Source organism: Cervus elaphus, chromosome 5, assembly GCF_910594005.1.
Source record: "Cervus elaphus chromosome 5, mCerEla1.1, whole genome shotgun sequence".
Classification (NCBI taxonomy): Eukaryota; Metazoa; Chordata; class Mammalia; order Artiodactyla; family Cervidae; genus Cervus; species Cervus elaphus.
The window spans coordinates 108361350-108385139 of NC_057819.1; the positions used below are offsets into that span (position 1 = coordinate 108361350).

The 23790-nt window shown below is 54.8% G+C and overlaps 1 protein-coding gene across 19 annotated transcripts in view; it reads right to left on the bottom strand.

The window, feature by feature from the left end:
* The window catches only part of CACNA1G (calcium voltage-gated channel subunit alpha1 G), a 62294-nt gene that overhangs the window by 36501 nt on the left and 2003 nt on the right, over positions 1 to 23790 (bottom strand). For all 19 annotated transcript variants that reach the window (XR_006341253.1, XM_043904175.1, XM_043904172.1 and 16 more), the window contains exons 2-9: positions 17650 to 17761; positions 17362 to 17495; positions 16869 to 16966; positions 14406 to 14565; positions 13623 to 13923; positions 13363 to 13455; positions 10333 to 11116; positions 8220 to 8596 (exon numbers count right to left, since the gene is read on the bottom strand). Coding sequence is in view for 18 of the 19 variants with exons in the window: in XM_043904175.1 (XP_043760110.1) it covers positions 8220 to 8596; positions 10333 to 11116; positions 13363 to 13455; positions 13623 to 13923; positions 14406 to 14565; positions 16869 to 16966; positions 17362 to 17495; positions 17650 to 17761 (2059 nt within the window). In the remaining variant the exon portion in view is untranslated. The remainder of the gene's footprint in view (positions 1 to 8219; positions 8597 to 10332; positions 11117 to 13362; positions 13456 to 13622; positions 13924 to 14405; positions 14566 to 16868; positions 16967 to 17361; positions 17496 to 17649; positions 17762 to 23790) is intronic.

The window sequence follows — 23790 nt, forward strand, 5'->3', positions numbered from 1 at the left end:
CCAGAGGCCCCAGGCTCTTCTCTATGTGACGCTAACTGTACATGTCCCATCTCCCATCTGCCAATGCTTCCCCTACCCTTAGCCTATCAGCCTGGAGTAACTGGGCCCCAGGTAAGCTGCTCAATACTTCCCAGCACCAGAACTCCCCTGAAACCCAGAGCACCTTTATCCACTAACCCTTAAAGTGCCCATGGTGTGTGCAACCCTGCTAAGAGGTGGGGCTAAACCTGAATGCAGGAGGCCTGCCAGCTCGGAGACTTTCCACCTGGGTGACCTAGGCAAGTCCTTAACCTTGCTGGTTCCCAGTGGCCTCTTCTATTAAACAGGGTAACACCCCTTTGTGGCAAGGCTGCTCTGCCCTGTGGAAACACCCAGGCCAGAGTCCTGCTCAAGTGGCCCCGTGGGCACTGACAGCGGCAGCAGTCCTCACACGTGGCAACGCAGAGTGCCTGCAGTCTGCAGCTAAACACCGTGTGGAGGCAGACACCAGAAGGGCCCCAGGAACTCAAGCCAGCTGAGGTCAGTGGGCCAGTGGGGAGAAGGCAGTGGGAGGAGAACTCCCGTGGAAGGTATGCCCAGCTGGCCAGGGGGCGTGAGCAAAGGAGCAGAGGAAAGAATGTGCAGGGCATCCTCCAGGACCGAGGACCAAGTGTCTGCCCTGGTCAGAGGGTGGGAGGGGCCTCTGGGCATCAAGGCTGCCAAGTGGGCAGGGCCAGCCAGAATGGCCTTGACTCTGCTCCATGACTTGCCTCAGGCTGGACTTGCCTCTGCCCATGATCTTCTGGGGGGAGGGAGGAGGTGTGCAAAATGGTATATTAAGAAGATTAATCCACTGCAGTGGTGGCAGCCTGCGGATGGCTTGGAGAGACGAAGAGACCGAGAGCGATTAGGGGATACTGCAGTGGTCCAGGCGGGAGGCCTGCGAGCCGGCTCTGACAGACAGGGATGTGCCTTTCGCAGGGAGGGTGCAGGCGGGGACAAGCCCGACCAGAACTGAGGGGAGTCACCCTATCCCTGCCAGATGCCATCCTCATCCCCTATCTCCTCTGAGGCCACCTGTTCCAGGGACCCTGAAATCTCTGCTCCCTAGTTCTGACTCCTCGGCTCGCCTCACCTCTGTTTTTGACAGTTCTGCCGGCCACTTTCACACTCAAAAGAGGTGGTACAGGTGGGCCACAGTGATGGGGTAAGGGTCACTGGGTCAGTGGGACCTTGCCCCTTCTCCTCCTCCTCCCAGGAGGTGTGGGAAGTCAGGGGACGCCTGGGCAGCAGGAGGTTTCTAGGAGACCTCACAGGCCTCATCACACAGATCACGGCCTTGCTGTTCGCCGTCCCCCTGGAGGGGCCTCCCAGCATGTTTTCTAGCCCCTCTAGGCCCCATTGTTAAGTGTCATTTTGCTTCAGTACCTCATAACCAGAGGTGACTTTAGTCTCTCCCCATGGTCTCTTGTCAGCTCCCCAGAGCCACCCCAGGGGGACACACAAGCTAAGTAGGCACAGGACACCCACAGGGCTCGCTCGGCCTGAGACAGTCAGCCCAAGCTTCTGTGACCTAAACTTTTGAAGCTATGGCCCCTGCCCCTCATTCGCCTGTACACCCTCTCTATCCAGTTGTGGTGGACCATCTAAAGGCTGCCCTCAGGCCACAGATCTCAGAGGGTTCCTGTCCAGTCCAGGTTAGTCCCCCGTCCCCCAAGCCCGCCTCTTTGCTGCAACTGTCAAATTGCTGAGCTTTGCTGTTTACGAACCTGTGCTGACTGGACAGGGAAATACCCTACTGGGGCCCCAGGGTTGCTCTGTACCTGTATGCATGATCCTCTATTGTTGGGTCTCCATCTTTCACCCCAAGAGCTGCTTCAGATCTTCCTCCCCTAGGTCTCCATCCCACCTCCAACCTGGCCTCTTGCTTCATGGGGCTCCACTTCCCTCCCCCAAACAGCTCTGCGTCCTGCAACCTACTTGTCTCTCCTCCCACCTGGAAAGGAGCCAGCGCCTCCTCCACCTGTACCTTCACCCACACCCTGGCTCCCCTGGGCTCCATCTCATTCCATCAGCTGTCCCTTTTTCTTCATGTCTCCAATATCCCTTCCCCTGCCTAAAAGCTGAAGCCTTCACATGGATCCAGGCCTATTCACCCCTGCACCCCGGGCCCCACCATCCCAGCTCTCTCCCAGGACCCTCCTCCCTGTCTTCAACTTCTGGATGCCTGAGCAGTACCTGGGCCTGCGCCAGCCTCCCTGCCTATGGCCACCTCCCTCTACTTCCTGGACTTTCTGCTGGCCATTTCCTGCCCTCTTCTCCCTCTCCCACTGCCTTTCTCCCCTCTGGCCAACATTCCTCAGAGTTCAGTAGAGCCCACTTCCTTCTCTGGGCTCTCCGGCTTCTCCATCTCCTGCACTCCCACCTTTCCGGCGGTCACTAGGGTGTGAACAACACAAAACAATCTCCCTCCAAGCCTTGGCTCTTCACCCAGAGAGCCAACCTGCCTGATAGCCTTCCCAGGATGGCCCACAGCCAGCTCAAATGCAGCACATCCAAAACAAACCCTCTCACCTCCTCTCCCAAACCTGTTCCTTCCCCGGCTTCCTGGCTCCACGGACTTCCCTCTCCAGGATTCCATCTCGCAACCTAGGAGTTATCTAGGACTTGTGCCTGCCCTTCATCCCTCTAGCAGCAGGAGCCTGGGCCCACAGACCTTGCCAATGGAATGGCTGTGCCCCACCCACTAGTTCTATTTCCCCTCCGCCATCCTGGGGGCCCTCCTTGCCTCTGATCTGGACGATAGAAATAGTCTCTGGGTCCCGCCCCCAAACCAGCCCACACCTCCTGGAAGCTCCAGCTTCAAGAGCACTGCTGGATTCACTTCGCCCCTGCTAAGATAACTTGGGGTGGAGTGGGGGAGGCTATATGATGGTCCTTCAGAGCATCCCATGCCTTCCTGTGCATTCCCAGGCCAGGCTGCCAGAACTCCCCCCAATCCCTCCACCCGACCCCTCTGCTCCTGGCCTCAGCTGCCAATGACACTTTTCTTTCAAGGCCATGCTCACAAGACACCTCCTTCAGGAAGCCCTCCAAAATCCCCGACCTGGGTGTGAGCATCTCTCTTCTGTCCCCGGAAATCTCCTTTATGGCATTTGGCATAATCAAGCAGAATGACTTTTCTGCTGGAACCTAAGTTTCTTTGGAGCTCCTGGCACTTCCCATACCCCCAGTCTATTATTCTTTTCAAATGCGCTGTGCACAGGTGGCACTCCCCATGTTTGATGAATTGGGGGAGCCGTAGAGCCAGAGGAAGCCCCCTTTAGCAGGCCATCTCCCAAAAAGCACCCTTCTCCCTCAAAGGAGAACCTTTGAAAGTCTGGGGCCAAGACAACTGTAAGAGATTGTCCTCCAAAGTCTTATTTGGCCTGTAGTCCCAGCTCCTCTGTCTGCAGGCCAAGGGCTCCTGGGAGGTCCAAGGAATAGGACAGGTGTCTGTAAACTCCTGTCCTCGAAGTCCACACTGGGGTATCCATGCGCATGTCTATCTTCTAGAGAGATGGCCCCAGCTTTTACCAGAATCCAAAAGGAGTTTGTGAATCCCCTCAAAGTTAAGACCTACCACATCTGGTCTCTTCCTCACCCTACCCCACCCCCAGCTTCCCTTGCCTTGAACAGCTGACCTCACTCACTTATAAATAGAAACCCTCCCTGTACATGTATCTAGAGTGACAGGATGGGCCCAGAGTCTGAGAAACGAGCAGAAGCATCACCTGCCCTGTCCTCTCCGGGCCTGAAAGACTATCTATTCTGGATCCTCCCTCTCCTCTGCAGCCCAGGATACCAGTGGGCTGGGTGCCCCCCCCACCCCCAACCTGCTGTTGTCTCTCTTCTTGAGCTTGAGGTTGGCCCCAACTCTCAGCAATCCAGAACTAGGAGGAAAGGTGATTATGAAGTTCCTGTGTCCTTAAGACCCCACCCTCCTGGAGGGCCTTGCCCCCATGCATACCCAGCCAGACAGGTTCCAGGAGACACCTCTCTTCTGCACACCAAAGGCACCCTGGGCATCCCACAGGCAGTTTGTAAGCAATGCCCTCCAGCCCAAATATGCACAAGCCTCAGGGCTCCTCCCAGAAGCAGAAACCTGGGTGTCATCCTTGCTGCCACCTCACAAATATCCAACTGGAGTTGAGTTCTACAGATTCAGCCACTGCCAGCTCCTCCCAGCATGCTTCTCTCTGTCTCCAGGGACAGGGTATTTGAACTGGATGGATTATGGCAGTAGCCCTCTCACTGGCTTCCTTGCCTCCCATCTCTCATTCCCTTCTGCTCCCCATATGGCTTCTGGAAGACTCTTGATACAATACAAACACATACCATGGACTTGCTTAAAACCTTTGTTGGCACCCTATCACCTTCAGGATAAAATCCAAACTCCATCCTATTCCTCTCAGGACCTGGCTCTGAGCTTTTTCCAAGCTCATTTCTTGTTGCTTGCCATCCCAGCCCCAACCCAGTGCCCAATTCACTCTGAACTCCTTATAAATCTCTCTGTTTGGGGGTCTGGTGCTTCCAGTCCTCCCCTATGCTGTGTCCTACCCTCCACCCTTTGCTAGCTACATCCCACTTTCCATTCAAACTCAGCTCCCAGGTCATATCCTACTGAAGCCCTTCTTGAATCCTTTCCCCAGTCTGGGTCACGGGTGACTCCTCTGAGCATCCTTTCCAAGCAGGCACTACATCAAGTAAGTGTGACTGCTTATTTGTCTGTGGGGTCTTTGAGAAGAAGGACAGAGTGCCTTGGCCCAGTGTTGTACTAGAGCGTCTGGTTATGCACTTCTCTTCCTAACTCCACAAGCAGTGACATTATATCAGGAGTCTGAAACCAGCCAGAGTGGGAGCATTTGCACCATGGAAATTGGTGAACAGTGCAAATACCACAAAATCAGGACCTTTTTTCTTTTTAAAGGGCTGATTATTAAACATTTATTAGCATGCCACTGCTTAGGTCCAACTCTGATGCACAGAAAACGTGTGTGGAATGGATGGATGGACAGATGGATAGTTCACAATTTCCCTGTTCTGGGTTCTGCCCCCTAGTGGGTGGGGCACACACATGCCTACCCTCTATCAGATTATACTTCTGACCTCAAGTCGTAGTCTTGCTCCCTTCTCAGAGTCCTGTGTCTTTGTCCTCCTCACCAGTCTCTCTGTACAAACCAGCCCTGACCCTTTTCCACCAGCTGGTGGGGTAAGGGGTAGGGAAAGCAGGACAATGTGAACAGCATGGGGTTCACCTTGGGTAGGGTGGGGTATGACAAAATGAGTGCTTCCTCAGTCAAGAGCATGGCAGAGTGCAGCAGGAGTATCTCTGTTCTTGACAGGAAAACCAAATGAAGGGTAAGGTTGGTGACGGTGGGAGAGGACAGGGCTGGAAAGAGGGTTGGGCTCCTCCTCCAGGGAAGCACCAGCAACACCCTCTCCAGTGCCCCCCAGTCTGATCAATACCAGGATCGATGGACACAACTGCCTCATTATGAGCACTGCAGGGAAACCATGAGCCTCTGGCCCTCACCTCTGTCAGCATCTGCAGATGCTCTTCCTTGCTGTGTCTCTCAGCTCTCTTGCTCAACTGGCTCCTCCTCTCCTCCATTTGAGGCTCCATCAGAGCCTCTGTCTTGTGGTCACTGCCTGGCCTGTCCTTGTTTGCATCCAGGTCTTGGTCTGTCTTGGGCTTCCTCTCCATAACTGTCTCTGTCACCCTTACATCTCTGTACCTCCACTTATCTCTGTCTCCTCCCCCAAGTCTCCATCTCCCTCTCTATATCTCTGACCATCTTATCTCTGTGTCTCTGCTTTCCTGTCTTTTTATCTCTCCCCCACCCCCTCACCCCCTGCCCAGGTCTCCATCCTGCTCTCTGCCTTCATCTCCCCATCTCTGTCTCTCCCTTTCGCTTTCTGTCTCCCTCTGTGTCTCTGTCTTTTGGCCTCCATGTCTCCTTGCACTTTTTCCTGCCCCCAACCCCCAAGCCTGCTCAGGCTCCAGGACCCAGATGGCGGGACATTCACGCCACAGTGCCTGTAAGCACAGGACCGTGGCTGCTTCTGGGATTTTCTCCCACCCCCAGCCTCTGAGCCTGCTGGGCCGCAGTCAGTCATCTGCCTGGCCTGCTGGGGACTCCCACTCACCCCACAGGGCCCTTAGCAACCAGGTACTGGGACAACTCCTCCCTGGAGCAGACACTATGCCACCACTGAGCAGGACTCCCTGCTGCTGAAGGCTTCGGAGGCTGTCCCCCGCTCTCCTCAGGAACTTGGGTAAGGAGATGCTGCAGTCGTCCCTGACTTATTGCTATTATTTCTTCCCCAAGGGGGTGTCTTTCTTGATGTCTAACTGAAAGCCCTCTTGCTGCAGCTTCATCTGGCCTCTGTCTCTGTGACTCAGCTTCTTTCCAGCATAGTCAAATCCTCCATCAGCAGCGGAGGAGGCACCCCCTGGGGAAGGGGCATCTGACCGTGGCCAGAACCGGGGTGAGGGAGAGGAGGCTGAGGTTCAGGCTTGGGAGCCGGCATAATGGGAGATTAGGAGCTGCCATTACCTGGATCGTGCCCCAGCCAGCCTGGCACAGCAGAACACCCCTTCCCCAGAGGTTGGCTGAGCAGGCGTGAGCACACATATCCATGCCCCATGCACCCAGACACAACACACCCACCAAAATGCCATTGCTGACCCTGCAGCTAGTGTCCTGACCCTCCCCCCACTTCCCGCCACCTTACCCAAGGTGGGACCCGAGTTGTCCACACTCCCTGCTTTCCCCACCCCAGGAAAGGAACAGGGTATAGCTGGTTGAGTGGGGGGTCACTGACACAAAAGGAAGGGGTGTCAATATGGTATGATGGTGATGGGGAAAGGGCTGGGGCTGAGGTTCACTCGGCTGGACAAGGCAGTTGGGGTAGGAGCTAAGTGGGGTGGATGGTAAGGGGATTCAGAACCCCCTGAAAAGTGAACATCACATGTTTGCTCCAGCCTGGGTTTGGACCTAGGATACCCCATCTCAATCCCTACACTCCTTGGTGGGCACTCCTCCCCGTGGTTACCCCGCCCCTGCCACACCGTGCATGCATGCACACATGTGTGCACCCACTCCACACCTCTGGCTCCCACAGGCTTCTACCCACGAGCTGAGGGGTTGGGGCAGTGTCTGGCTCCCGTCTACACCGGGGAAGGTCAGGTTCTGGCAGCCCTGACTCTCCTGCGAACCACAGCACCTGCTCCTGGCCTCCTTCCTTTCTCAAGAATCTGCCAAGGGGGTGACCTCAAAGGCCAAACTGGGGGAAGGGCTGACTTCTGGAAGAAATCCTGTGGGGGATGAAGCCATAGCCAGTTGTGAGGCCCTATGATACCTGCTCCTATCTCCAGTGTGGGAGTGGGGGGGTCAGTGGGGTTCCCCAGGCCACCCCTTCTGTTTTTGCATGGCTCTGAGAGAGAAAACAGCCTCTTCCCCGCCTCAGCCCAAATCACATTGCTTGCAGCTATCGGCCCCATAACATAAGCCTGCTCCCTCTTCCACATGACAGCCCTTCAAATATTTGAAGACAGCTCGCCTGTCCCTGCTGAGCCTCCTCTTCTCCTGACTAAACATCCTGGTTCTTAGAATGATTCCTCAAACGCAAAGGTTTCAAGTCCCCTCACCAAGCTGGGAGCACTCCTCTACCCAGCAGCGCCCTCCCCACTCGCAGCACGGCTCCCAGAACAGAGGCCCGAAGCAGATGGCCACCCTCTCTGCCCTCCCCAGGCGCCGGCTCCAGGCCTCCACTCCTCACCTCTACCTGCACAGCCCCCTCCTGCCACCAGTCAATCACACCTCTAATTACTGAGTCAGGTGGATGCCAGAGGGCCCCACCCACCCCCTATCTATGACTTGTCCCTCCAAGAAGGTCTTGCCCACATCTGATGCTCGCCACTCATTTATATCCTTGAAAGCCCACCTCTTCTCAGAACCCTTCCAATAAAACACACACAGCTCAGACCCTGCCCCTAGGCAACCTTCACACTCCAAGACTGCGTGACATTCACTGGCTTTCATCCTCCAAAGAGTTCCCACGCATCGGTGCAGCTCCCTTTTGTCCTCCTGGCCATGCAGACTGATAGCACAAGAGAGGAAACTGAACTCAGGGTGGGAGGAGAGGAAGATAGAGGATCCCCAGCCCCAAGAACCATGCCTTGCCCATGCCCCTACCTGCTCGTGGTATTCGATGCCCATGCTGAGTGTGTTGACCAGAATAGCAATCATGATTCCCCGACCAAAGTACTTGCTGTCCACAATCTTCCGGAAGGTGTCACAGATCAGCCTCCAGAAGGCCAGCACAGAGTTGGGCTCCACATCCAGCCCCAGGCTCCGTCGACGCCGACTGTGGGGATCCCGGAGGTCGCCATGCTGAGCATCTTGTGTGAACTCATAAACCGCCTCACTGTCTGAGTCAGGCATCTCGTGGCCAGTGAGCCCCACCTCCCCTGCCCCGGTCCGGGCACAGTAGGGACAGCTGTCTGGGCCACAGGCTCCGCCGGCTGCCCTCAAGCAAGGGCTGGAGATCTTGCAAGAGCTTTGGCAGGTGCCTGGGACAGGAAGGTAGAGGTTAGAGGCTCCAGGCTTTCCTACTTGGGGTGTCCTTCCCTCAGCATGTATATAAAATGAGTGGGAGATTTGGAGTTCTTTCAGTGGTGGTACTAGGCACTTGGTGGGCAAGGGTACTGATGACCTGCAATGTGGGTGATCCTGAGCAGTAGAACGCCCCCAAATGCCAATAGCATCCCACTGACAGTCACTGCTGGTTGTCCTCAGGTTTGGACAGCCTTATATATTCATGTATGTTCTCACGCCAGACACTTGCACTTGTGCACTAGATACGTACTTGCACACACACGTACGTGTACATACACATACCATTTACAATCATTTATACATGTAGAGCCAAACACAGGTGTGCACAGATCCATACACATCACACAGTACATGTATGCCAGGCATGTGCACACATGGGCGTGCGTACACACTAAACAAGAGCACCACCCTGTGTGTGCACACATGCACCTACACACAGCAGACACGTGTAGACACATGCATACATGAATACCAGACATGTGCACGTAGATGGCACAGACACACAGAGGTCACCTTTACGCACACACGCACACACCAGACAGCACGTGTGCACGTACACAGTGACCTATCCCAAGACACCGATGTCCGTTTAAATCCAGCTTTGATCATAGACTGTGAGAGCTGCGAGGAACCTCAGAGACCACCCAGGTAAAGCACGGATGTGAAGGCGCCTGGCTTGGGGCCCAGCCCTTCCGCCTGCATGCAGGAGGACATCAGTAAGCACCACTCACAGCTGTGATGGTCCCAGCCCCGCCTTTTACACAGAGGGAAACGGAACCATACGTGTGTGTGGCTGGCTGGTGCCCCTTGGCAGGGTAATAGAGGAGCTGGCATAAGAACCCTTCCCACTGTGTTCTGTGATGGCACCTTCCTGTCCAGCCCACATTCCCACATAACAGCCCACAAATATCCCACTTCTCCCACGTGCCACATTCCTCCTGAAGCACAGGCCCTGGACTTCAGCTGCAGTGAGTCTGTAGAGGAGGGCTCATCACCCCTGCCTGACTGGGGGATGCCCCAAGGCACAAGCATTTCCCTTCCCCACAACACTGGGTGTTCTATCCATCAGTCTAGAGGCCTCTGAGGACTTGCTGCACCAAGCCCCAGGTCTCTCTATGCGGACAGAGTGACATCTATATTTACATGAGTCCCCTTAGCACGGGGCATGGGGCTCACCGTAGTCATACACCATTTCCCCCTCTGAGCCTGCAACAAGGGCTATAGAGCATGAACCTCAGAGTCAGAGGGCCCTGACTCCACCCCTCACCAACGACAGCACCCTGGGCAAGTCACACAACCTCTCCAAGCTCCTCCTCCTCATCAGTAAAATAAGGAAAGTTAATCACTTCAACTGCTAAGAGGACCCAATGGGGTTTTGCCTGTGAAGCATGCGACAGGCGCACAGCCGTCGTCAACAACTGCAAACGGCATAGAGCAGAGCATAGGTGTTTGTTACAGACAGCTATTGTTATCATTACAAAGTAGGAATTATGACTCCCATCTTAATAGATGAGAAAACTAGGGCTCCAAGAAGCGATGTGACTGGTTGAAGGTCCCAAGGCCGAGAGAGCCAGAATGGGAATCCAGGCCCTGTGCTTCCGACTCCAGACCCCCTCAGCCCTCCCTGGGATAGAACATCACCTGGTCCCCGGCCGAGGGGCACCGACATGCCTCCACCCAGAGTCCTCACCTGCACTCTGCGTCTCCAGCAGCTTGTGCATAGAGCTGTAGGGCCTGGGTGGGATGTTGAGGCTGGTGAGGGTGGTGGGTCCAGAGGCAGGGGCCACCTCCATTAGTGCCTTCTCTTTGAGCATCTCAGGGGGAGGGCTGGTGTGCACGGTGGGGTACACCTTCCCACTGTCCACAGTCCTGCCCGATGCCTCCGATGGCGACCTGGGAGGGGGTGCCTGGCAGCGGACTGGCTCCAAGTGGCAGTCAGCATGGTAGAAGCTGTGCACAGCCTCTGCACCCCCTGGAGGGCCCCTGGAAAGGGCAGGTGTTGAGGGTGGTGGCAGCATGAGCCGGCGGGACCCACTGGCATCTCTGTCCTGGATCTGTGGGCTGGGCCGGGGGGCCCGCAGAGTCCCATTGCCCAAGTGGTAGTGGTGGTGATGGTGGTGGTGATGGTGCACCAGGTGGTGGACGGACGGACGGCGGTGGGGGCGAGGGCAGCTGCCGCTGGGCTGGGGTTCCTGGCCCCCGCGGGGCGCTGGGCTGCTCAGCAGGCCAACCCGCACGCCCGCTGCCCGGGAGACCTGGGCCAGCCTTCGGGCTGCTTTCCGGAGGATATACACGAGGTACTTGAGCAGCTCCTCGTAGCAGCTGCCGGGCTCGGAGAAGCTGGCCAGGGTGCTGGCGTTGGAAAGGAACCTCACACGCTGCTCCCGCATCAGCTGGCTTTCCCGCTGTTTGGTCTCTGAGAACTGCGTGGCAATGACCACCAGGCACAGGTTGATCATGAAGAAAGAGCCCACCTATTGGGGTGGGGACAAAAAGAGGAGACAGCCAGAAGGAAAGGGGATCACAGTGCATGCTGCCAAGTGCTGAGCGCTTCCTACATGCCAGATACTGGGCTCAATAATTGTCCAAGCATCATCCTGTTTCCTTCTCGTGACAATCTGAAGAGGTGACACTATTTTTTTTAAGAGGTGACACTTTTATTATCTCCATCTGACAAGTGAGGAAACGGGTTCAGAGACGTTGAGGAATTTCCCCACGATCATTCAGCACAGCAAGGCTAAGACCTGAACCAACCTCTGTGGAATTCCAAGGAATTGCTGTTGATCATGAGGTTATTGGCAAGGATAACTCCCAAATTCCCCGCCCCTAAACAATCCCATCATCCAAGATCCTGAGCAGCCCCCTTCTCACTTTCTGTTAGGAGTAGAGAAGGCTATGGAAATGAATGCTATCTGGGGGACATGGGTTTTCACATTGGATTGAGCTTTTGAGATTCTGGCAAAAATACCACTTACAAAACTCTTGCTTCTAGTCCCAAGTCCTGCTGTGTGACCTTGAGTGAGACCTTTAACCCTGGGGCCTCAGTATCCTCATGACCATTGGCCTTGCCTGTATCCCTTTTCCAAACCATGTCTCTCCTCTCCCCCGGCTGGGTGACAGGCTGACCCTGAACCTTGTAGACTAGCCAGGCTGCCACTCTGACTTGACCACATTGTCACCTCTCCACTTCCATACCTCAGTCCCCACCCCCAACCCCCACCCCGGGCCTCTGGGATGGCAACTGCTTGGACAATGATCCAGAATGAAAGTAATGAATATTTATGGTGAAAGGCAATTTTTTTTTCTAGATTGTGTCCTAGTAATTATGATAATTAGCTTCACTAGTGTGATTCCGGAGAGCTGTTTGGAAAGATTTTTCATGGGGTGTGTGGGAGGGTGGAAACAAGGTCCCTTACCTCTCTGTCTGCTTCCCTCCCACTCCCCAGGCTCAGAGAGAGCCGAATGGGGAAAAAAAATCACAGACCACTTCCCAGAGGTGCTAACCTTGCTGCCTGGGTGATGGTGGGGGGAAGGGAACAGGCTCCAAGCCTGGCTACTTTTCCCCATCAGGGACGATTGGGGGTGGGGGGGCTGTTCTTTCTCAGGGACCCCTCTCACTCACCAACAGGTCTTTATTCTGTCTCCACCTCTCTCTGGAGCCTAAGTCCTGAGGAGCTCTTCATCTCCTTCTCTCATCTTTCTCTTATCTGTCTTTCTTTCTGGCTATGTCACTGGCCTCTTGGTGACGTGGGAAAAGGGTTGGATTTGGAGGCAATAGCCTGGGGCTGAATGCTCAGCTCCAGCAAGCCTGCCCTCTGGAGCTCAGAGTTCTTGTTTAGAAGATGAGGCCCACAGTCCCTGCACCTGCCACCTCACAGGGAATCTGAGGACGAAGCGGGCAGCAGATGTTACAGCACACTTCAGCGGCAGCACTCAGCCCAGCAAGACTAAGCCAAAGCACATCCAAAGCACATGATTGGGTCAGACGAATGAGGAAACATCAGTTTCCTCATCTGTAAAATGGAGACAATAACAGGATCTTAGTGAGGATTAAACGCACCAGCACACAAAAAAGCACTCCGAGCAGGGACTGGCACATAGTAAGTGCTCAATAAATATTAGCTATAAGTGGTAGCAATTAAATTATTAATCATGGTAGTGATTAAAACTACTAAATATTGCTACTTTTGCCTCTGTCTTCTGTCCTCATAAAGTCTTGGAACTTCTGAGCTGGAACAATAGATCACACAGTTTCTCAACACCAAATGATGGGAATTTGGAGTGGAACAATTCCTTGTTTGCAGGACTGTCATCTCAAGGTGTCTATTATTTACCCCCTTCCTCCCAGCAAAATGCCAAAAGTGCTCTCCTCGTCCTCATAAAAAGCAGAACCACCCTTTGCCATTTCCAAGTGCCCCCTAGGAGAGGTGGCATCACCCTGGGTTGAGAACCACCCATTTTACTGATGAAGAAACAAATGCCCAGGGTAGGGCTGGGGGCCTCATGGGGAATGACTTGCTCAAGATTTTAAGTGCTGATAAGTGACAGGCCTTGACTTTGGATTTCCTCCTAACTCCTCAGGACAGGGGCCCTCTGCCTGCATCTCTATGAGACTTGCACTGAGAGTCAGAACTTCAGACCAAGCAAGTCCCCTCTCTGGACTTCCCCTATCCATTTCCCCAGCATCCTCCATCCCCACAAAGCTTGAGGAAACACTCACAATGATGAGAAGAATGAAGTAGATGAAGTTGTAGAAGGAGTGAGCATCCATCACAAAGTACATGATGTCGACCCAGCCCTCCAGCGTGATGACCTGGGGAGGTTGCAAAGGGGCAGGTTATTTCTGGGCCCCCCAGAGTTTCCTGCAGTCTCCTCTAGAGGCCCTGATCCCGACTCAAGCCTGAGGATGACTACTGCAAGCCGGGACTGTGTCCTAGCACTTGGGCTCTGGGAACTCTCCCAATGCCCGGGCTACCCCACCTGGAAGATGGCGATCCAGGCATAGCCAATGTTGTCGAAGTTGATGGCACCCTTGAAGGGGTTGTGCTCCCCCGCGGAGCAGTTGGTGTAGTACTGGTTCCAGTTCACGCAGGTGGTGTTGCTGGAGCTGTTGTAGGCCTCGTAGTCCAGGCCGCAGGGCGGGCCGCCGCCCCCGTCCCCGCGCAGCGTGGGCACGCTCCTGCAGGAGCGCATGCCGTTTTCACGAGGCTGGGAGCAGATGAATGGGTTCTCATCCTCATTCTCAGTCTGGTAGTAGCGCTCCAAGTCCACGCTCAGGGGCCTGAGGAGCGGACAGGAATGAGGCTGAGACCAGGGTTTTCAGGAGACAGGGCCCAGGAAGGGAGAGCTGGGTGGATGCACTGAGGCACTCAGGGCAAGTATGAGGCAGGGGCAGGGGTTTGTGGGTGCGCATGAGGGGTGCCAGGAGCACGCAGATTGAGGGTGAAACTCCAGAGTCGGGATATGGGAAGGCTCCATTCTAGGGCAGTGGTTCCCAAAGTGACTGCACTTTAGGCTCATGAGGAGCTTTTAAAAATCCCCACACCCAGGCTGAACCCCATACAAATGATATCAGAAAGGGGAGCCAGGGAACCCAGGCCTTAGCAGTTGTCTCAACTACCCAGGTGACTTCAGGGTGTAGCCAAGTTTGATCGCCAGGCACATCATTAATAACAGAACAGATATGTCACCAGCAACAGGGACTGGGGGAGGTCCCAGCCCCACAGTCACTCCCAGGTCACCTCCCGCCCATGTGCCACTCACAGGCTGAAATTCTCAGGCAGGAAGCATCGGTTACGAAGCAGTCCTGCCCACAGCTGGACACCAACGATGCCGAAGATGAAGAAGACGAAGAAGCACAGCAGCAGGACGTTGCCCAGCATGGGCAGCGTGTCCAGCAGCAGCGTGACGAGGATGCGCATGCCTGTGGGGGCAGAAGCCACGCTGGGGGTGCCAGGCTGGCCGGGCTAGGCTGGCTGCCACAGGCCTGGCAGTACTCCCAGAGAGGGCCCACCGGGGCCTCCGAGGCTGAGGCAGCCCGGCTTAAGCTGGAGGGAGACCAACAGACACTGCTAACTCTGTGGGCGGCCCTCCCAGCCCCTAACCCCTGCCCACTCTCCCTCTCGGCCCACCCACACCAGTCAAAGCACAGTGCCAGCAAGGATGAGCAGAGTGGCCACAGTGTCCAAAACACTTTCCAGCACCACATCCCACCTCACTCTCCTAACATCATCACAGAGCGGATACCATCACCCCCAGTTTGCAGATGAGGGTCAAGGCTCAGAGGACTGGCATAACTTGTCCAATGTCACAGAGCTGCCAAATATAGGTGCCAGGACTTTAAAACCAAGTTCTCTGCTTCTGCATCTCACTTCCCAGCACACACACACATACACACACACACACACACATACACACACACACCACACACTCCCATCCTACTTCTTTCTCTCATCAGTCATAATCATCTGACCCCAAAGTCATTGGGGAAACCAAGGCAGAGAACTCCAGCAGGGATGTTAGCTGGGAGGAATTTCTCTTTGAGAAACAAGCCCTCAGCAGAGACCAAGATGACCTGCACTTCACCACGGTCCTGAGCCCCCTTCTTGAGTCTAGTCTCTGCCTGGTCCAGTTCCCCACATCAGGACCTGAGAGACCTGAGGCTGTTTTCTCAGGTGGCCATGTGTTAACAACCCCTTTCACAGGGAAAGCCTCCACAAACCTGCCCCTTAAGACACTGTTGGATACTGCCCACCTTCCCTACTCCAGATTTAGGATGTCAAAATTAGCTAATGGGCTTCCTTGGTGGCTCAGATGGTAAAGAATCCACCTGCAATGTGGGAGACCTGGGTTTGATCCCTGGGTTGGGAAGATCCCCTGGAAGAGGGCATGGCAACCCACTCCAGTATTCTTGCCTGGAAAATCCCCACGGACAGAAGAGCATGGCAGGCTGCAGTCCATGGGGTTGGACATGACTCAGCGGCTGAGCAAACTAGCCCCTAGGCCACCAAGCCCTTGTCAAACACACAGACCTCTAGTGACTAGTTTTGACCCCTAAAGTGCCACTCATGTGCCCTAAAGTGCCACCCCCTGACCTCTCCAGGAAAAAAGCTTCCAAGAAGCTGCTAATTAACCCTCCTGATGACTACAGCAGCCCACCCGCCCCAGCCCTCCCACCCAGCCAGTCCAGTCTTCTCACTCAGTCACACTCCCCTCCCCCAGCCCCAGCTCCCTTCAGCTTCTCTGGGCTCCAACAGATCAATTCCTCAGGGTTTGCATTAAGGGAATTACACTGGTAGTTAGAGGCCTATAAATCTGCCAGCCATCACCTGGGGTGGGAGAGAAGGGAAGGCATGCCTCTGTCTGGAGATCCCGTTAACACCAACATACCTCAATGCCTGGAAGACACACTCAAGCACCTCTGCCCACCCTGACACACACACATACACACCGAGGCACGTGTGCATAAGCAGCAAAGGGGGCTACTGCTACCACAGACAGAGCCCCAGAAACATGCCCCCACCCTCCCCGCTGGGACAGCAGCAGAGACCATCTGCAGTTTGTGTAGGCTGGGGAGTTGCAATGGGGGCCTGAGCAAGGGTGGGGGGCGGGATGTGGGGGGAGCTGGAGCTGCCAAAGCCTGGCTGGCTCAGAAACCAATGCGGTTTAATTTAGATAATGGTCCCGGCAGTCAGTTGCTGCAGCGGCTTGGAAGGGGGTGGAAAGGGACATAGGCGGGAGGATGAGGCATGGAGCGGCCTTGTCTTGAGAGAAGCCATGCTCAGTGTGGCCACTGCAGTTCCAACGAGAACCAGACTGCATGAGATGTGGTTCTGGCTAGAAAAGGCCATCCCACTTTGCACCCATTCCTCCTGGCCTGCCAGCTCTCTACCCTGCTGCCCCCCTCCCCCTTCCACTGGAAGGAGGGTAGTGTAGCTGAAGGGAACAGGTCATCTGAGACCTCCTGAGACTAGGACCTAAAATCAGGCTGAAATGAGGGGGAAGAGCCTTTCCAGGTAAATCTCACAGTGCCACAGCCGGTATGGGGGTTCCCTTTGGCTCCAGTGACCCAGATTTCCACTGAGCCCTTCTCTGAGGGGGTCTGCCTCATTGTGCCAGACTTGATGAGGGCTGTGAGTGGCCAGGAGGTAGGGGTGGGATCTGAGACTTCCATATTTCCTCTTGGGGTTCCCTGTCCAGGGGCCGAGGGCTGAGGGGGTCACTCACTGGGCACCCGGTTAATGGCCCTGAGGGGTCGCAGCACACGGACTGTCCTGACAGCTGAGAAGCTGACGTTCTGCAGGTCCAGTGAATACTCCAGCATCCTGCAGGGAGGGGGCCAAAGGGAAGCCCTTTGAGTCTGAGGCCACCATGAGGGTCAAAAGAGGTCAATGAGGAATCCTGCTGTGATGGGGCAGGAATCCTCCCCTTCCACCAAGGGACCCTGAAAAGCCAGCTCTCTCCCTAGGGGCAAGGCCACCCTCAATCCAAGGATGAACTCCTTATCAGAGACTGAACAGAAAAGAGTGTGGATGGAGGGGCCATGGAATTCAGAGAAGTATGGGTTTGAGCACTATAGGCAGGACAGCCCTGGACCCTTACTGGACAGCCAGGGAGAAGGCAGTGCTGTAAGTGGGCAGGGGTTGGGGGCCAGGCCTAGAACCCTGGACCTGGGAAAGGGACTTATCTGATCCATCACTGTTCCACTCCAGGCCCTCACCCTGCAATGACGATGAAAAAGTCAAGCCGGTTCCAGGTGTCTCCCAGGTAACATTTTTTCCCAAAGATGCCCAAGGCCACCATCTTCACCACCATCTCCACAGCGAAGAAGGCAAAGATGAAGTCATCAAAGGCCTGATATGGGGACAAAAGGCTGCTGAAACTGAGAAAAGGGTGGGCAAATCCCCCCCACCCCATCCCCACCCCCACCTCTGGGCTCAAGGCCTCTTGCAGAGTCAGGGTTATAAAGATCAGGAACTGCCCCCTCTCTCACCACACATGTGCTCACCTGCAGAATCCGGCAGCGCTGGGAGTCACAGGCAATGTCTTCACATGGCCGGAACATGCCCAGGGTCACACAGTTGAGAAGGATGACCAACATACTGATGCGCTCAAACCAGGTACCAAGTGGTCAAGGAAACAGCTGGCCAGGTGAAACCTGATCACTGTCTTGTCCAAGCACCTCCTGCTGCTTGACCTCCCAACCCCATCTAAGATATAGCCAGGTGTGCTGGGAGGATGCTGGCCTACATATCATACTGGCCCCCAGGCCCAGACCCACCTTGGTCATCTCACCTCTCTGGACCCAGCTTCCTCTACTGTAAAGTAGGAAAAGCCACAAATATCCTGACTATTTGCACAAGCCATTTAGGAGATAAAATCAATAGTGCTTGTTGGAAATGCCAGGCACTAAGAGTTTGCTGCTGAATCTGAATCCTATTCTCCCTACCTCACAGGGAAGATGTGAGAAGCAAATGAGATAATGTATGTGAATGTGTGACACAAACCTAAAGTCGGATTATGCCTGCCTTACAGTTTACCAAGCACTTTCACAGCATGCCACACTGGATGCTCACAACAGCCTCAGGAAGTATCTGAGCTAGAAGAGATCACCTTCTTCTGCAGAACTCAAGGAAACTGAGGCCCACACAAAGTCATGTGCTGAAGGTCATGGAAGAGACCCAGATGAGACGGAGGTTTCTAAGCTTCTGATCTGGGATAGTAGCTTCCATAGCTGCTCAGGCTGCATGGAAGGGGCTGTTACAACCACACTGGCACCAAACTGATAGGCTGAGGCAGACAAGTGCCACAGGACCAGAGGCACAGGCTGCCTCTTCCCCACCAGCCCCCTGTCCTCTCAAAGCCCTCAGATGGCCTCCAGACACATTCACACGTTTAAGTAACGAGGACCCACTACACACCAGCCCCTGTACTGGACACAGCCCTCAGCCTGGGCAGAGCAGACAGTTGTGTATACAGACCATGCCACCACCACTCCTTAGGGTTTCCAGCAAAGCTCTGTTTTGCAGCAAGGGGGACAGAGGTCTTTTTAAACCCTGAGTCTCTCCACATAGTGGATTTCATTAAGGGATTCACTTCTAGCCCTTCAGCAGGAGAATGTACAAAATGGCTTCCAGACCTTAGAAAGTTCTGGGGATCAAGCTCACAGATTGAGCATCCCATTTTCTTAGGGGTGGGAAAGACTAAAGAGGCTAGAAACAAGCAGAAATGGGGGGCCAGAGGAAGGAGAAGGATAAAGGTTCAGAGGGTGTCATGGCAGCCCACAGCATGACCCAAGAAGCCAGACTCTGCAACAGACAGGGCCCTGAGCAGATGGAATCTTCCTGTCATAACTCCACTTTCAGAGTTGAGAAGGCTTTGATCAGGGACCCAAGAACTTTCCTTGAAGCTGGTTCCAGTCATACCCCATCTCTGGTCTGAACCTCAGACCAGTCTCCCTCTCCGGGAGTCCACACTCAACCCCCTCAAAGCCCTCCTACCCCCTCCTATCACCCAGGCCCTTTGCCCTCAGACTCACATCCCTTTCCACTGACAGGTACCCAAACTTCCCAAAGCACTACAATTTCCCTAACCTCACATCCTCACAGGAATAAGAGTTTTAAAAAAATTCCATGTTTTTGGGGTAAGTAGATGGAATGGGGAAATCAAAGGAGTGCTCTGTTTCCATGGAGCTGTTTTCCTGAGTAGAGCTAGAGCCCAATGGATCTCTCCCCAGAATGAGGGTCAGCCAGGGGTCACCCTGGAATAAAGGGGACAGGGAAGGAGCTCCCTTGGGACCATCATCTGAAAAAGGAAGGACACAATTACCTTCAAGAACTGGCCTGCTTTCCCCAAGATAGCCCCCTCCTCTTTTCTGTAGGGAAGAGGTTCTGGAAGGGACCCATATGAGCAGATGTCTCCCCATAGTGGGGAGGCGGGTAGTTCTCCTGGAAAGAAGAGCTCCTGGGACACCTGTGTGGACCTCCCTAACGGCAGGAGTCCATCGCATCATCTGTGCCCTTGTTTCATCTCCCTCGCTGAGGCAGGGGCACCCTGATACATCCAAGCCCCTACACAGCTTAGAGTGCCTGGCATGTAGCAGATGATCAATACACAGGAAGACTGAATGAATGAATGAATGGATCAATCAATCAATATCGCTGCCTAGAAGCCAGATGTATCTCCCATTCATGTTTTCCTACCTTAATTGCTTCAATAGCGATAAATTAATGGTAACCGGGGGCGGGGCAGGGAGAAGTGACACTAAAGGAGCTGTCCGTCTTTCTATCCACACCGTACACATGCTCATACTGAGGCTTCTTACAGCCAGAGTCTGCCTGCAAATAACCTCACCTCCAGCTCTTAACAATGGAAGCCCCTTCTTAAAAGCCCCCATAGACAATTCACCTTACTCTTAGGTACATCCTGCCACTCTCACCTCTCCCTATAGATAAACATAAACGGAAAGTGGAAACGCCAAGGCACAGGAAAACTTGGGACAATCTCAACTGAGGAATAATTAATGGGGGGGGGGGTTTCACCCTTGTCAGGGTAGGGCTCATTTCCTTGAGAATATAGCCGTATGTCACTGTGTGATGTTCCTCTGTTGCCATAACAACAGGAGGATGTGTCACCAGGTGGTGTGGATTTGTTGCCATGGTAACAAGAAGGACCCTCTCACATATGAACTCCCCTTACCCAGGCTTCTGTCTTATCCTCATGCAGGGAAGGGGAAGTGGGGAGACCCAAAGGTTATCAGGTTCGGGAGGGGGGAACCATGTGACAAATCTCCATAGTAACCCGGGGAATGGGGGACACTGGTTGCCATAGTGATTGTGAGAGACCTGTGCAGTCACATGTCTACTGTTGCTATGGTGACTGTCCGGGCTGGAGTGGATCCCAAAGGGGGAGGTGGGTAGGAGAAGGGAGGATCTTTCTTCTCCCAACAACCCACCATCAAAAGCAGAGAAAAAGGAAATGGCAGGGTGAGGAACCCCACTTCCATCCCTCCCCCTCTCCTCCCTCCAAGAAAAAAAGTAGAGCATGTTATCTGCACAACTGAGTCTTCTCTGTGGGGCTTTATCTTGAGCCCTTGCCTAGATAGGCAGCTATAAGGGAGAGGAAGGTAGAGCTGGACCACTTCCAGGGGTGTGGGGGCTCCGGGCAAGGTATGATTGAGAAGGGAAGCAGCCCCCTAGGTGTCCCATTCCCTGCTGGGAGCTTGCAAATCTGAGACTAAGGAGCGCTGAAGAGGAAACTGGCCTGGACCCAGGAGTTCTGGCCTCCTCGTACTCGTTGGGAAGGTGGGATGCTTGTCTCATTTGCCCCCGGAGAGGCTGGTGTCTATGAGATTCAGCATTCCCCAGGTTGGGTGAGACCTAGGGGCTCAGGAGCAGGGTTCCTGTTGAGAGGCTGAAAAGGGGATTCCCCCAGCCAACCCCCCCACCACAAGCCTGTTTCACAGTGGTCTGCCCATCGCCCGCTCCAGAGTGTGGGTGTGTGGGGAGGGAGGTTTCCAGCTAAACTGAAAACTGCAGCCCTGAGAAAGGCAGCCAGCCCCACCCAGAGACACAGACGTGAGACACGGGGACACAAGAAAGCCGGCCCGCTGGAACCTTTGGGAGGGAAAATAGGCCAGAAATCTGATTCAAATGTCTGTGACTCTGTGTGTGTGTGTCTGCGTGCATGCGTGTGTGTGTGTGTGTGTGAGCAGTTGTGTCTGTCGCCATCCTGGCTGAGGCACGCAGGGTGGGGTGAGAGCTCGGGCGGGAGCAGGCAAGGGTGAAGGGGGGCTATGTGGTCGGGATAATCCCAGGAATGGCTCCAACTGGCACTCTGGGTGATGGGGAGTCCCCCAACAGTTCAGAGGAGCAGAGTGTGTGTGGAGCCGGGAAGGAAGGTGGGCCTGGGACAGAAAGAGTGCGAGGGGGTGCTCTGGCCCTCTCAGCCTAGTTCAGTTCTCTAGCCCCAGCCCTTCTCCCCAGAACCCTCTCTGGGGGGCCTTGGGGTTGAAAATGAGAGAGGGGAACTGGTGAGGAGATACAAAGAAACACCTCCCTTCTATTTTCTCTGAGGACCAAAATGGAGACTTCTCCCTAGGGAAGGGAAGCCGGGGAACTTGGGACACTGGGATGGTGGCAAGGAGAGCTCCAGAGACTCCTGGTGCCCCCTCCCCTCCAGACACACACACTCGCAGACACACGCAGATCACACACTCACACTCACTTCTGGAAGCCATTAGGGCTCCTGCTGCTCAGGCCTCCCCCTTCTCCTCCCCCTACTCCTGGCAGGCTCCCTTCTCCCCCTCTGGCCCCCTTCCCACTCCCCCTCTCGGCATCCCAAATGCCAGCCTGTGATTTCCAAATGAGAAAAAGCTGTGCTGGGCTCTGAGCTTGGAGAAACTCCTACACAAACTTCCAGATGTGACACAACAGCCGAGAGGGAATGCTCAGGATCTCCTTCCCAGGAGGGGAAACTCACTCCCTCACACTTGAAGAAACACATACTGCAAAGTCCAACACACTCCCTTCCCTACAGCCTGGGAGGAGGGGGGCCTTTCTGACGGTCCATGAAGCCCTGGTCTCCCCAGGACCAAAATATACACTTCCAAGCTCCTCCTTCCTTTGCTGTCAACCCTTCCTCCCCAACACACACACACACAAATACGCACACATGCACACATTCACACACACACCACATCCCACCTGGGTCTAGATCTCCTCTCTAGGAAACCTGGTCTCTTAAAGAGGCTGAGAAGAATGCCAAGAAGAACCCAGCAAGCTTCAGTTAGTTGAGGGGAGGTGTCCTGTCCCTCAGGCCCAGAGGTGCAGCCAAGGGAAGCCTCGAGGATACCAAAAGGACTGAGAGAAAGATTGAGGTCCAAGAGTCAGTCCAGAGCCCCTCTGATGTGAAAACACAGGTTTCTTTTGATACAGGATGTGATGAGTATGGGGAGGGCACATCTGAAGCAGCTCCCTTGCCCAGAAATTGTTCTCCACCCATCCTCAGCCAATCCAGGCTTAGGGGCTTGCCCAGACCTAGTAAAGCTGATGTCCCACAGCCCAGACTCCCACCACTAGAGGTAAGCCAGCCCCCCCCCCCCCCACTCCCAAGATGAGCACTGGGCCTCCACCTCTCTTTCCTCATTCCAGCCCTCTCCACTTGCCCTTTTCCAGACCTCCTCCAGGAAGAAATCTGATCCCAGACCATCCACTAGCACCTAAGATAGGGTAGATGGGGGAGATGCTGGCCAAGAGGTCTGTGGCTTTTTGGAGGGAAAGAGAAGAGATTTCTCTCTACACACATACCACCACCACCACACACCCCGGGGGCTCCTGAGAAGGAGGGGTTGGGTCTAGTGCTTTTCCACATTCATGGAGAGGGTGGGTGATTAGGAGTGGAGAGGAGGGATGCCCTGAGACTGCTCTTTTTCAGAGACATTTGTTCCCCATCTCTACCACTGACAGAGGACTCTGGGGTGGGGGATGGGGAGCCCAAATGTGCCAGTTCAGCAGGTCCACAGACCTTTGAGGCAACCCCCTTTTTCTGCAGCTCAGAGAGAAAGGAAAGGGCAGGGGGTGGAGAGAGGGTATGATGAGGGGAGCTTCCTAAAGACCCACAGGGTGCACAGGATGGGGGTTGGGGGGACCCAGGCTCACATCTCTGCTTTGCGCACTAGAGGCAGCAGAGCTGCAGAGAGAGGGCGGCACCACGCTCTCCCCCTCCCCAAAGCAGAGTCCCAGTTCAGCTCTCAACTGGTTACAGGGGAGACCTGACATCTCTCACCCTGGGTCCAAAAGGGCCTCTGAGCTGGGAAGAAAGAGCCAGGAGAAGCTGTCAAGACCAGGGATGGCAGCCCATCCCGCTCCCTGTTCCTTTCAGCAGTGGTGGGACTCACCCAGGAGCCTGGAGCTGGGCATTAGTCAAGCAGAGCTTGGTGCTAAGGGCTAAGGAGGAGAAGCCATGGCGGGGAGGGGGCTGGGGTCTCCCACACAATTCCAGACAGGGCACAGGAGAGACGGCAGTGCTAAATCTATCTTCCTGGAATGTGGGGCTTGCCTTTCACAAAGCCATCCGAGGAGTAGACATGAGGTGGTGGACCCGAGCGTTCCTCAGTGAACCGGCTCACAGTCTCTCTGTCCTCCGTGCC